General features: G+C 42.6%; 1 protein-coding gene across 1 annotated transcript in view; it reads right to left on the minus strand.

Moving 5' to 3' along the window:
* ABCB11 (ATP binding cassette subfamily B member 11) overlaps positions 1 to 15,278 on the minus strand; it is an 84,427-nt gene that overhangs the window by 43,866 nt on the left and 25,283 nt on the right. Inside the window, exons 7-12 of the mRNA XM_034426926.3 lie at positions 11,066 to 11,153; positions 9,297 to 9,430; positions 8,045 to 8,216; positions 6,964 to 7,088; positions 4,770 to 4,944; positions 1,735 to 1,848 (exon numbers count right to left, since the gene is read on the minus strand). Coding sequence (XP_034282817.2) covers positions 1,735 to 1,848; positions 4,770 to 4,944; positions 6,964 to 7,088; positions 8,045 to 8,216; positions 9,297 to 9,430; positions 11,066 to 11,153 — 808 coding nt within the window. The remainder of the gene's footprint in view (positions 1 to 1,734; positions 1,849 to 4,769; positions 4,945 to 6,963; positions 7,089 to 8,044; positions 8,217 to 9,296; positions 9,431 to 11,065; positions 11,154 to 15,278) is intronic.

Consider the following 15,278-nt stretch of genomic DNA (forward strand, 5'->3'; position numbering starts at 1 on the left):
TCCAAGGGGTCCTCCCTCGCTTCCTGGTGGAGCAGGGAGCGGGTCACCCTAAACAGGGCGGCCGGGCGGTTATCTGATGACGCGATAAGAGCAGCAAGATGAGTACATTTCGCTGCTTTTATCGCCACTAGGTAATTCTTAATATGAGATCTTACCAGTGTCCGGTCAGATTCAGTGCGACTGGCCCTCCAACTACTCTCTAGGCGTCTTTTCCGGCGCTTCATCTCCCTCAGCTCCTCAGTAAACCAAGGAGCCAGGTGAGATCGGCGCCGGGTCAGAGGCCGCAAAGGCACGACTCGATCCAGAGCTCCAGCGGCCGCCCTATCCCAGGCGGCCACTAAGTCTCCAGTCGAGGCGTGAGCCAAGACCTCAGGCATTGGCCCAAGCTCCGTCTGGAACCTATCAGGTTCCATCAGGCGCCTGGGGCGGTACCATCTTATCGGTTCCGCCTCCCTGCAGCGGGGAGCAGCGGTTCGAAGATCAAGGCGAAGGAGAGAGTGATCCGACCATGACAAGGGCTCGATAACTATGTCCCCTATCTCGAGATCACTCAGCCACTGTCCAGAGACAAAAATCAGGTCCAGTGTGTTTCCCCCCATGTGCGTAGGGCCATGAATTAGCTGGGTCAGATCCATAGCCGTCATGGAAGCCATGAACTCCCGAGCCACCTCAGACGTCTCACCCACGGACGGTAGGTTGAAATCCCCCATGACCATAAGTCTGGGGGTATCAACCGCCACCGCGGCAATAACGTTGAGTAGCTCGGGCAGGGCTGCTGCCACGTGGCAGGGAGCCAGGTACGTGATCAGCAAACCCATCTGAACCCCATGACCCCACTTCACAAGGAGGGTTTAAATCAACAGCTCAGTATGTATTTTTATATTGTTTTGTTTTGTTTTGTTTTGTTTTGTTTTGATGCCTTCAGGTCAGTTTCTGTCTCCTGGTGACTGCCTGGTCTAATCCCTGCAGTTTTCATGGCAAGGTTTTTTGGAAATGATTTGCCCTGGTTTTTTCCCCTAAAGCTGAGCATGAATGAGTGGTGCAAAAGTCACCCAGCTGGCTTTGTGCCTCGGGCATGACTTGAACTCATGGTCTCCTGACTTCTAGCCTGATGCCTTAACTGCACACCCATACTGGCTTTGTTCAGTATATATAGAGTTGTCTATTTATATGCATTCCATTTATTTTTGACAAAGCAAGGAATAAAACTAATAGAATATTATTGGCATCTACAGCCATAGCTTGTTGGTATCCGCAGAATTATTATGGGAAAGATTTAATGAGTGGGTTTTTTTTTCCCCTTGCAAAATTCTGAAGCATTGGCAGTACTATACATATTCATTTCATCCTTGGAGCTTCTGGCCTCCTTTTCTTTCTTATAATCATACGCCTGAGGAGCCAGAATGACTTAGTTCCTGAAACCACTTAATTTGCAAATTGTCTCACTGCCTTTCTTGATGATCAGGTACCTTATAAAGTATAGCCCTTTTTGACAGACAGAGTGGGGCAGACAGTGAGAAGCTGAATATTCATAAGAAAATCACTTAGGAATGTCACTTGGATGAATGCACTCTTTGTAAATACCAAGGCAGGGTCCTGGTTTGCTTTAACTTGCAATCAATTTCTTTTAATCACTATAATATTTCTCATTTGCATTCTTGGCAGAAGCTAAGTTTACATTCCTTGAAACTCTCATCTATCCCCCCCCTCCCAAAGCAATCAGTGGTTACTTACTTCTTCTATTGTCTCAAATATATTTGTGGCAGCTCCTCGACCTGTTGCAAAAGCTTCCAAGCAAGGGGCCGCTTGACCAAGATTTAAGGCACCTACTAGGACGCCGAGAAAAACCTGAGAAGGATAAAGGAGGGGAATTAGTTTCTGCATACCAATACTAAATTACAATCAGTAGCTATAGATGTCCCAAAACAGTATTTCTGGAAGGCAGATAAAAAACTTTGTTCTTTTGAGAAATAACATCAAAGTTTCTCTTCTTTTCTATCAGAAGGCAGTAATAGGACTAGAATTAAAAGGATAAAGTGGTTCTTTTACCTCCCAACCAGGGGTGGTAGTCACTTACCTTTGCTACTGGTTCGCAAATGTGAGCGCACGCGCCACCTCAGCGCATGGGCAGGACCTTCTGTGCATCCACAGAGTGTCAGAAACGGGATGTGAAGACATCCGGGCAGGTAGGCAGAGCCTCCCGCAGTCGCCACTACCGGTTCTCCTGAACCGGATAGAACTAGAGGTGAAATCTACTTACCATCCCAACCGGTTCAGAAGTGCATGTGTCACATGTGCGCGTGGACCCTCTGTGCATGCGCAAACCCTTCTGCACATGCACAGAGGGTAAAAAACAGGTTAGTTCCTGGTTAAAACCAGGAAGTAACGATGACTGGGTGGGTGGGCGGAGCCTTGTGCCGCCATTGCTACCGGTTCTCTGAACCACTGGCCACCATCACTACCAGTTCGGTCAAACCGGTCCAAACCAGGAACATTTCACCCCTGGATAGAACTGTCTGAATACCCCCACTGCTCCCAACCTAGGGAAGCTATTTCAGTTTTCAAGTCTGGGACTGGTCCTTTAATTCAAAGCAAGTTTTAGAGATCTAGAAAATACTTGGTATGTATTAAGAGAGTATTAATTGTATTACTCTATGTATTAATCTAGAACTAAGGAAACATTCCCTGACAGAATAATTAAACCCTGGACCGACTTGTCTCCAGAAGTTATGGGTGCTCCATCACTTGAGGTTTTTAAGAAGCAATTCGACAACCACCTATCTGAAATGGTATAGAGCAGGGGTGTCAAGCTTGCCGTGTCACGTTGTCATCACGTGACGTATCGTGACTTTTCCCCCTTTGCTAAAATGGGAGTGGGCGTGGCCAGCCTGTGACGCATTGTCAACCTTGAAGATGATATATGTGTAGCTATTTTATATTGTCTATTCTTTTCTTAGCTTTTAGGTTTGCTAGTAAAGGAATTTAGGATTACTTCAGGCTCACCACTCTCTAACTGTTGAGAAGGGGGTTATAGAGATAAAGGGGGAATGTTATGTCTAGGTGGCATTCCTTCCCGTGGGAACAGAGAAGATGCCTGCAGCTGGAGGAAGGTGCAATTTGGAGTCTCTGGACTGATGGCCTGAGAATTGATTGGAGATTGTGACTCGGGGGGGGGGAGGGTTCTGTTTTTTGCTTTTTATTGGGTGTAATTCTGGATCAGAGTCGGAATTGCACCAAGTCCTTGCCAATTTGATATGTTCCTAATAAATAGACTTTAATGGAAAATGGAAGCCTTGGATTTTATTTCATGGGACATGTCACTTGGAACCTTGACATGCATCTGGCCCGCAGGCCGCGAGTTTGACACCCGGTATAGGGTCTTCTGCTTGAATAGGGGTTTGGACTAGAAAACCTCATCCAAGGTCCCAGTAGTGGGTTCCACTTACCTTCGCTACTGGTTCAGAACTGTGAGCATGCACGGTGCTTCTGTGCCTGCGCAGAACCTTCTGCGCATGTGCAAAGCATCCGTGATGACGTCCGGGCAGGTGGGTGGAGCCTCCTGCCACTGCCACTACCAGTTTGCCCGAACTGTAGCGAACGAGTAGAAACCCACCACTGCAAGATCCCACCCAACTCTGCTATTCTATTGTTCTAATAAACTAATTACTGAATCTTATGGTACTACCGCTACACAACACGGAAGCATTAACCAGCTTGAATTGCAAGGCCTACAGAAATTCAAACTCATCTTCAGAAAAAGAAAGGTCCCCAACTCCAAAAACCATATGTGTTTACAGTAGACAGGCTTAGCAAGCATGGAAGGCTACTGGGCAGTAGGGCTGGGAAGAACATATGGCGAAAAGGATATGGAATTGAGCAAGGCTGGGCAAGGTATTTGCTTGAAGTCAACTGGTTCTGCATGAGAGCATCTGGGAATCATTTCTGAAGCAGCTGCATGGACTTTATAAAAGGCACAGCTGCCTTTACAGCTGGAAAAGAGATGGCTCATTTCTGTCCCCAAAGAAAGCAGTGCTTTTAGTGATTTGCACAGCATTAAAATGGAAGCTCCTGGAAAGACTCCGCCAACAGTAGCATGTTGCGCTGTAACATTTGACTGCAGGGACTCATCCCTACCGGAACCACTTTCTAAAGAGTGAAACTGACTTGGTCTCTTCAGGGCTTAGATCCAACCCACACCAGATTTCAGCAGAAACGTTCTGCAATATTTATGTTCTGCAAATTTCACTTCATTTTGGCTTGTCGCCAATCCTTTTTGGAAACACTGGACTCTGCTGCAGCAGGAAAAAAGAAATGGGAAAACCCACCCGGATGGGTTCTCTTCTCGTATTTCCTGGGTTCCAAGCAGATGGCTACCTCACTGATACCTACAGAGGGTCAACCATTTTAAATATATATGACTCCAGTTGGGTAAAAAGTGAAGGGCTGCTGGGTGTTGCTGACTCTCCCCATATCTAAACGGCTATGTTCAAAGCAGTGGTGAAATCCAATTTTTTTTACTACCGGTTCTGTGGATATGGCTTGGTGGGCGTGGCAGGGGAAGGATACTGCAAAATCCCCATTCCCACCCCATTCCAGGGGAAGGATATTGTAAAATCTCCATTCCCACCCCACTCTGGGGCCAGCCAGAGGTGGTATTTGCCGGTTCTCTGAACTACTCAAAATTTCCGCTACCAGTTCTCCAGAACCTTCAGAACCTGCTGGATTTCACCCCTGGTTAAAGTAAAGGAAAAGCTTTAGAAAGCACTTACCTGCAAAAGGGTGCCAGCAGAGTATTCCTCTTCTTCAAGGACAAGTTTTGAGCCGTACCAGAAGGCCAGCGCATAGCACAGGAAAATGATGCACCAAATGTAGCCTGTGAAAAATCCCATAATGATTCCCTTTCTGATCCCCCAGTTTTGAGCAAACACCAGGTTTTTGTCATATCTGTAGAAAGAAAAAAAATAAAAAAGAAGACTTTAAAAAACAAACCAACCCCGGATTGACTCAAATGAAGGATCATTTTGCAGCTTTCATTGCTGAAAAATAAGTACTGGGATGCTTTATAGGAAAATTGCTTGGCACGTGGTGTCACAGCCCATTCTCTGCATTTCCAGGAAAGGCTGGAAAAGACCCTTGCCTAAATTCTGATGATTTGCTAGCCAATCAGTGACTAGGTTTGCATATGAGGCTAAGTCATAGTGGATCTGTTTTTAATTGTGGTTTAGCATGAGCTCAGCCATTGTGGTTACTAACCTTTGGTCTACAACCTTATTTGTTGCACATATTATAACAGATTAACAGAGTTGGAAGGGACGTTATAGGTCACCTAGGCCAATCCCCCACTCAAGCAGGGGACCCTACACCATTTCTGACAAATGGCAGTCCAATCTTTTCTTGAAAGTCTCAAGTGATGAAGCTCCCACAACAGGCAAGCTGTTCCATTGGTTGATTATTCTCAAGAAACTTTGGTCAAATATTTATTGCCTAGCACAGGGGTGGGGAACTATGGCCCTCTTATGACTTATGGACTTCAACTCCCAGCTCAGGAATTCTGGGAGTTTAAGTCCTGAAGGGGCCATAGTTCCTCACCTCTGACCTAGCATTATGAGCCGTTCAAAGTAGGCCAGGTAGGAATCAGACACCATAAGGCCTACTTTCTACTAGGCCTACCATTCTACTTTATTATACGCTGCTCAAAAGAATAAAGGGAACACAAGCAGAAGACATCCGAGATCTGAATGAATGAAATAGCCTTATTAAATACTTTGTTCTTTACATACAGTAGTTTATACACTGCTCAAACAACTAAAGGGAACACAAAACTACTGTATGTAACAAACAAAGTATTTAATAAGGCTATTTCATTCATTCAGATCTTGGATGTCTTCTGCTTGTGTTCCCTTTATTTTTTTGAGCAGTATATTATATAACACTAAAGTAAACCTGAGAGAGATTATCTCTCCTTCTGCACATATAACAAAGAAAGTAATGACAGAAGAGACTTGGGTTTCTTCCACACACCGTCCTGTCCTTCTGGGCTAAATAGATGTTTCCCTAATGGCTGTTGCATTATTCAAGGCTAACTCCATGTTCTTACAAAAGCATAATGGATGAAGCCATCCACTTTGCAAAATAGCGAATTAAGGGAACCACAGGACTCATGTAGGTTAAAGCTGCTTTCTAGGTCCCCATCACACATGTCCAATTCTTGTTTTCAATGAATATTGAAAATGCCACAGCAAGCCATTTGGATCCCTGAGGCAAAACACAGGATGATTTTTTTTGCAGATTCCAGGTGAGCTAAAATGATTTTGATATTGGCCACAAAAAAGTAATCACCATCACATCTGATGCAGAGGTGGGTTTCAGCAGGTTCTGACCAGTTCTTGAGAACCGTAGCAGAAATTTTGAATAGTTTGGAGAACTGGTAGTAAAAATTCTGACTGGCCCTGCCCCCATTTATTCTCTGCCTCCCAAGTCCCAGCTGATCAGGAGGAAATGGCGATTTTGCAGTAACCTTCCCCTGGAGTGGGGTGGGAATGGAGATTTTACAGTATCCTTCCCCTGCCACGCCCACCAAGCCACGCCACCAAGCCATGCCCACAGAACCGGTAGTAAAAAAATTTGAAACCCATCACTGATCTGATGCTAGTCTAATTAAAGAGAAGTATGACAGGCAGCATACATGCTCACCTATCTAATACTTGGCCAACTCTACAATATTGCTGGTATAATCAAAGCAGCTAAATCTGAGGAAGCCTTTACAGTTCATGCACCTGGCACAACAAGCTAGAATAAAAACAGAGTGTCTTCCTAGACACAGCTTAAGTCTATTACTGCTAAAAAGAGCTTATTTTCAATTGTCACAATAAATATTCATTTTTAGCACTTAAGCAGTCATGGTGTGGTTTCAATTCAGCTGGCTTCTTTGCTGCTCAGAAACAAACTTGATATATAACCAACCTTTCAACTTCTTTTTTTTCTCCTCCAAAGGCAGCCACGGTTCGGATCGATGAGAGCACTTCATCAGCGATGGCCCCAGCTTTTGCATAAGCTTTTAACTCTAGACCCGTCAACTTTGCTACAGACTTTAACATAACAGAAACAAAAATTAAGAACGAATGTGGCACAAAACCTCTTTTTAAAGGTTGGTGTTGTACAGGCCAAAATCTAACTCAGCGTTTTTCAGACTTGGCCAATTTAAAATGGATGAACTTTCACTCCCGTTCTGAGAGGTTTTAAGTGGCCAAGTTTTACTTTTAAAAAAACCCACTGGTCTAACTATGTTACTTAATTAATGAAATAAACTCATGAGCAGGTCAGCATGCTATTTTGTGCTTTGGAGAATCTGCTTGTTAGGAAGGCTTCCTTAAGCCTTCTGGATTTGCAGAAGACTTTTGTGTAGGTACAGCTGAGATAAGTTAATGGCTTGCCTTTACAGGGACAAAATCCAAGGCGATGACCATGTTGATTAAACAAGGAACACTGACTCAGCATTGACGTATGAAGCAGCAAAGAGTCGTGAGATGCTTGAAAGGTGACTCCATGCTCTTTAGTATAAGCTATCATATATCAAGAGTTCTCTCCCTCGGTTGCATGAAACAAAACAAAATGTTGGTGTGTATATATGCATATGGAAGCCAGTGTGGGGTAGTGGTTCAGGCAATGGATCAGAAACCAGGAGACTGTGAGTTCTAATCCTGCCCTAGGCCAGAGGTTCACTAAATGATTTTGGGTCCATTCCTCCTTGCTTTCTTCCTTCTCCGGAATAAAGCAATGGCAAACCTTGGTTTGACAAGAACCTAACAGAAATTACTGCTGGGAAAGTGTGCCAAAGAAATGGCTGCTAACTTTTTTTTTTTTTTAAAGAAAAAAAGCAGTAGCAAATAGTATGATGGAAGCAGTTCCTGAAATAGTCCATAACTTGAAAATCTTCCCCCAACTTCCCTCAATTGGGGGGAATCTCCCCCCCCACACATATCCCCAAGTCCCTTTAAATAAACTCAGGGAACCCTCTTTCAATAGGCATGACATTCTTCCGTACCAGGCCAATTATGCCAGCTCCGATCCCAATTAGAGGACTGACTGCGATAATAACCAAGGTTAACTTCCAGCCTCTGACAAATCCTAGCAGGAATCCACAAACAAAGGTGGTGAAGCGCTGGATAAAGATTGCGACTTGATCAGCAATAGCATCATTTATTTTATTAATGTCACTGTGGAGAACAAGAAAAGTTGAAGCAGCAGATACATTTTGCCTTCGTTACAATTCCCAATGTGCACAAAAACATCATTGCTCCTTTTTCCACATGGGGGAAATGTGCGTGAGAATGATTTATGGTGGTAATTATTCATTTGATCACTCTTTTATCTGGGGAGTTTATTTCCTGTATGTAAGATTAACCGTAAACTTGGTGCAGGCAGAGGGTCTTATATTTCCAAGTATTTTTGCCCTGCTGGAATTTTCCCACCGGGATTCTACACGCTATGAAATGTAGGCTTCTATTTTTCATCCCACGCCCTTGTATCTGACAATTGGTTGGACCTTTTGCAGAAATTCTTCTTAACAAGGCCAAGATAGGGAAAATAAAATTTGTGCAGATACTCATGCAGCTTGTGAAAAATGGCTGGCCAGATGGATGTCTGTGGAGATTCTCAGTCATCCAGGTCACAGTTGTCTCAAAGGTGCTTTGTTGTTTTTTTCTTGAGGAAGAAAACGTTCTCATCCAAGAAGCTTCCTCAGTTTGGCAGGCTGGTGGGGGCTATTAGTTCTTACAGGATGGGGGGGTGGGGTGTTGGAAGGATCATACTTCTTCTGACCAGATGGACGCGCCTCAGATATTTTTGTCCTTCTAGCAAAACATCTAAATGCTATCTTACGCCCTGAGTCTTCAGAGAGGGGTGGCGTACAAATTGAATTAATAAATAAATAATAAATAAATAAATACTTGGATTAGCTCCATTTGATTCGATCACTTTTTGCCAGATCTAGGGGGGGTTGTCTCTACTTTTATTACTATACTGACATCTCAACAGTCCTGCAAAATATTGGCTCTCGCGTGGCAAGAAACAGGGCCTCTCAAGCAGATGGTAATGGCAGGGCAGGCTCTGTCAACAACAACGTTACAAAAGCCATTTGCAGGCTTGCTAGGGATATAACAGTTGTGGCAGTCCAGTGGACAGGTTGACGCAGCTGAGAATCAAGCTGGTAGAAATAAAATTTTAAACCTTCCCTGATTTTCCAGAGACTGTTTATTGGCATGTAGTCCCGTCAGCGGCTATCTCGAGTTACTCACTCAGAAATTCGTGTATTGAGTTCCCCTACTGATGTACAATCAAACCAGCCGATGTCCATCCTCATGATTTTCCTAAAATAGGCTTTTCGGATCTGTTGGGTCTGACGAGCAGCTGACATTACCCACAAGCAGATCTAACACACACACACACACACACACACACACACACAAAAAGGGTGGGATGGGATGGAGAAACACTATTAGAAGATGGATAACCTTTCTTGATTACTGAAACACAATGCTAAACGGAAAACAATCTTAACCTCAATATTTTTAGCGCTGATTTTATGCCTTCTGCTACCATTATCTTGTAACTGGTGGTAAGTCAATTTTTGCGGTGATATCATAATGCTCATTAAATAAATCATAGTTGCAATGAGGACCAACTATGTTTAACATTTTTCTTCATCACCTTATTTCTTTTCAATTTGCCTTTTTCCCCCCCAACTGCATAGCTACATTGTGTTGAAGGACCTCTTTTGGCTTGCAATAGATCCCTGTGTTTTATAAGTAATGAATATTTATTCAGCCAGCCCAGCCCCAAAGCCAATATTAGTTCCAAGGCAGTACAAAAAATTGTCCCTGATCAAGAAGACATATAGTTCCTATTTCCATAATGGCCTATCATTTTGTCCATATAGAACAGAAGTGTCAAACTTGATTTCATTGAGGGCCGCATCAGGGTTGTGTTTCATCATGGGGGGCTGAGGTAGGCGTGGCTGGGGTGGGTGTGGCCAGAGTGGGCATGGCCAGCTCAACATCACTCGTGTCGGGGACACCTGTGGTGGTCAAGTGCTAAGGCAGGATTTCCCTCAGATCCTCCCTCACTCTCATTATAATCTCCTTCCTTCCTTCCTTCCTTCCTTCCTTCCTTCCTTCCTTCCTTCCTTCCTTCCTTCCTTCCTTCCTTCCTTCCTTCCTTCCTTCCTTTTCTTCTTTTTCCTTCCCTCGTCATTCTCCTTCCTTCTTCTTTCCCCTCCTTCCTTATTTTCCTTCCTCGCTCTCTTCCCATCTTCCCTTCTTTTTCTTTGTCTTTCCTCTTCCCCTTTCTCCTTTCCTGTCCCTTCTTTCATGCTCAAATGCAAAATGAGAAGCATTTCTCCTTTTGTTTTGTTTTTAGTTTGCTTTGCTAGCCCTCTGCCAGAGAAAACAAAGCTTGGGGGGGCACGCGTGGCTGCCCTGAGCCCCATTTTGGCCACGATGGTCTCCTGCAGCCCTCTGCTAGTGAAACAGAGCTAGGGGGGCTGTGTCCCCCAAGTTCCATTTTTGCTGGCAGAGGGCTGTAGGAGGCCGTCGTGGCCGAAAACGGAGCCTGGGAGGGCCACATGTGGCCTTTCTGAGCTCCATTTTCACTGGCAGAGTCACTGTGGGCCAGTCCTTTGCTGTTTCCAGGGTGACCTGAGGGCCAGATCTAAGCACTTTGCAGGCCAGATTCGGCCCACAGGCCTTGAGTTTGATACCCCTGACATAGAATGTCCATGTATGTAACAACTGGGAAGAAAAGAAGACTATGTATTATTGCACAGTTGTATGACTTAACGTTGATTAATATTTCTTATTTAACATTTATGTAAATCAACAGTGACATAGGAATTGCCTGTTTCAGGAGTCTATGGTAGAAAAATGGCTTATGTGCTATAGAAAGTGCTACTGATTTCCAAATCAGTTATATTAATAGGGTCTTGAATTGTCATGAACCTCGGCTGTTAAATAACTGACTTCTCTTCTGGAGTGGGTTGGGAAATGAAGGACTAGAAATAAATACTGACTTGGAGGTATCCAAGCACCAGAACAGCAAAGCCTGTCCCTGCATAGGAAGTTGCAAAATAGATCATTTGACTTTCGATATCCAGCAACCTATGAAGAAAAGAAGAAAATTTAATCAGGACCAAAACATCTCAAGAGCCAAGTCCCATGAAAAGCCCATTTTATTTGAGGTTAAATAAATATAAGCGAAGGATATGATTTTGGAATTCTAAGGTTTATCATTTCAGCGAATCAATTTAAATGTATGGGCTAAATTGGCTGAGCAAATAGGACAGCAACTGGAATTGTCTTACTACCAACTACAGTAGCTGTATTGATAGCTCAAAAATCAGTCATGAATCCACGGAGGGCGGCATAATTCATAGCATGAGCGTAGAATGCAAAAATAAAATGACATTACTAGACAGTTTGACAAAATGGATCCATACATTATCTGTTTCTGTAACTCCACACCAGCATTAAAGGATGACTTATTCAAAAAAAGAGCAAAGCAGGAAAAATAATCAGCATGGATTTTTTTTTTAAAAGTGCTCTAATTATTAGCCAAAATTATTTAATGTTTTTTAAATTGCTTTTAAATTTTATATGTTATGTTTTACCATGGCTGTTCACCGCCCTGAGTCCTGTTGTAGAAGGGCGGTATACAAATCAAATAAATAAATAAATAAATAATTTCAAACAGCAACACTGACAAGGATGCTTTTTAATGCCAATTATCCAATAACATGCATTACCTATATGCATTACCATATACCACTGATTGCATTGTAAAAGCAGACACTTTCCCAAGGCTACAAGAAAATGTATATGCTCTTGAATTTCAGATCTTTGTGGGATGATGACAGTAGGAGTCACACTGTTTTAAGCAGTTACAATTTTAGGACTTAAAACTCCTGATTTCCCTAACAAATTAAATGCCAGCATTTGCATATATTCAATAAGGTTGGGGGGTGGGTTGTATGCATTTTTTACAGTTCCCTTTCCTAGGGGCAGCAAGGAGAGAAGATGTGTAAGTAAGTACGGTGATATGAGAACTTGAAGATCAATATGCAGTCAATTAAATACACCCAACTGAAATTCATTTTAAAATTTGTTATAATTAGATTCACATTAAAAATGTGTGATTTGAAAGGGCATGGCTCCATTCCAAACTCCAATCAACCTGCTTCAAGATTCCATTCAAAAAATAGTCAATTGAGTATAATTAAGGAAACATCATACCACCTACAGCTATTTTAATTTTTGTGAGGATAAGATGAACACATGGGCCATGAAGAAATACAGCTCTGCATTTCTTTTGTGGCCTATCCTGACTTTACCAATTATTACACTTTGCTAACAAAGTAAGTTCACAATTTTAGTCTTACAGAAATCAAAGCATCTTCAAAAAGCCACTCTATCTCTATGTACATTAACCAGTGGTGGGTTGCCACCAGTTTGGGCCAGTTCACAAGAACCGGTAATAAAACCGGCAGGAGGCTCCGCCCACTGACCCGGACATCATCATAGGCGATCTGCACATGCGCAGAAGAGCACATGCGGGCACAATGCGAACCAGTAGTAAAGGTAAGTAGAACCCACCCCTGATATTAAGGTACAGTCTGCCATTTTCCAAACAGCAATAACCCCACCCCTATTTAAGATATAATCCCAAAGCAGAAAACAACTAATTATCTTCTTTTTCCAACATCCCTTGTTGATACTTTCTCCACCTTTCTTTTAGGGTACAGGGACCAAAAAAAAAAAAAAAATCTTCCATCTATTCAAACAGTGGGATAGCTAAATAGACTGGAGGAAGAAAAGATCCAAAATCCACTTTCTTTCCAGCTCTTCTTTCAGACAACATCGGCTTTGGTATTTTCTCAGCAACAACTACCGCAATTGGTTGTATATAAACGAGGTAAAGCTTAATATTGGCTTCCCAAAGTTCCAACCTCTACTGCTTCACTAAATATTTGAGACCGGACAAACGTTTCCCATTCAATACACTGTATTACTTTCAGAGGTAGATAGGTAGGTCTTGTTTAGTGATCATAATTGGGACTGGCAACTTGGTCATTAAGCAAAACAGTCATTAAGTGAAACTGCAACTGTGTTTCTGATCTTACCTCAACTTTTATTTGCTTTACGGATCTGTGAAGATCATAAATGTGAGGTGTTGTAAAGCTACTTTTTCAACAACATAACTGCAAATGCCACAAAATGAAGGTTGCTTATAAAGTACACTTATAGAGTCCAGCTTAATCATACCGACAAACTTTATCCCCAGAAAGACTACGACATGACCCATTTCCTCTGAACAAAACTGGCTTAAAATGGCCTCTTGTTCTCAAATAGAATTAAACAAACTTTCTTCCAGTCAGGACTTCCTGCAGAAACACCAGGAATATTTAATGATGTCTGGAAAAGGATTATCAGGCCAACTTTTTACGCAGAAACAAATAAATTACTCATACATTACAAAAATTAGAGTGGTGCAGTGGCCTAGAAATGGAGCTCTCGCCTCATAACCAGGAGGCTGTGAGTTTGATCCTCGGTAGCGGCAGATATTTCTCTCTCTGGGCACAATGAGAATATATCTGCTGTGAACTCTGCATTGGTGACAGGAAGGGCATCTGGCCAGTAAACACTCAGCTCCATTCAGTTGCCCCGACTCCACCCGGATGCAAGGAATTAAGGGGTCATTAAAAGACAAAATACATTACAAAAATTAGATGTCATTTATAACTCAAGAAAACAAATAACTATCCCATCCCAAGCGTAAAACTACTACTGAAAAAGTACACAGTGAATTTAATAAGCAAAAACCAAGAACTGTATACTACGTCCTCAGCAAATGCTCTTAAAGAAACCCCTCAGTTATCCAGTGATCCTACCCATCGTTCCAAGCATCTTTCCAGCAACCCCTCCTGGAGATGCAACAGGCTGCTCAATTGCATGCAGGGGAATGATCTGGTTCCTTCTGCTTTGCAAAAATCAGCCATAACACATTTCAATTTGAAGACATGAAATGTGAAGGAAGAGGAGGAGGAGGCATGTTTTCAATCCTGACGACTGAGGGCACAAAGATTATAGTTTCAGAAAAATCGTCTGTAGTCTTAACAAGGAAGCATCCTAACCTTTGTGGCTGCTTCAATTTTTGGCAGCATGAGATGATGTTAGCCGTGGCCTGTATTCCCAGAGGGACTATCAATTTTGACCTGCTCCAATGTTAAACTGTGAGCTCATGTTCTCAAGGTGTAAAACAAATTTGAGGGGATCTAATCTAACAGAAGAAATAAAGCTGTTCTTAGAGTATTTACAAAAGACTGCATCTAGTATAATCTTACTTATCCCCCCCCCAGCATAATAAACCACACTTACAAGATTTAGCCCACCAAATACTAACAAAAACAAATGTGACTATACGTATTCTAAATCTTATTATTATGCTATTGTTGACCATTTAATGCTGTATGCTAAAGTGGAAAAAGATAATTCAATTTATCCTCTAACATCCTTTTAGGCTACAGTGAGTGCAGCATTTCCCTTCCACCTCTGGAACAGATTGCTCATTTGCATATGGAAGAGAGACTCATCAAGATTTTTCTCCATATTTGTCCATAGACTATTGGGGGAAAATTCAAAGTAACTGAAATTGCTTTGTTTTTTGGCAGAATAGGCTGAAAATAGCAGACATTAAAGCAGTGATGAAATCCAAATTTTTTTACTACCAGTTCGGTGGGCATGGCTTGGTGGGCATGGTGTGGCTTGGTGGGCGTGGCTTGATAGGCGTGGCAGGGGAAGGCTATTGCAAAATCTCCATTCCCACCCCACTTCGGGGGAAGGATACTACAAAATCCCCATTCCCTCCCCATTCCTGGGGAAAGGATATTGCAAAATCTCCATTCTCACCCCACTCTGGGGCCAGCCACAGGTGGTATTTGCCGGTTCTCCAAACTAATCAAAATTTCCGCTACCGGTTCCCCAGAATCTGTCAGAACCTCTGGATTTCACCCCTGCATTAAAGTCTCTTTAATAGACATCAACCCTGACAAATTTCAACCAGTTACATTCAATGGTTTTATCACGATCATTTTTTTTTTTTTTGAAAATACCATCTTGGTTTTAAAAGAAAAGAGAAACAAACAGCTTTCCTATTGCCTAGCTATATCCCCACCCCACCCCAAAAGAGGGAGAACTCCAATTTATATAGGTTTTCTAAAACTTTGGGCT

This window comes from Pantherophis guttatus, chromosome 1 (genome assembly GCF_059756535.1).
Source record: "Pantherophis guttatus breed Tessera chromosome 1, ASM5975653v1, whole genome shotgun sequence".
NCBI lineage: Eukaryota > Metazoa > Chordata > Lepidosauria > Squamata > Colubridae > Pantherophis > Pantherophis guttatus.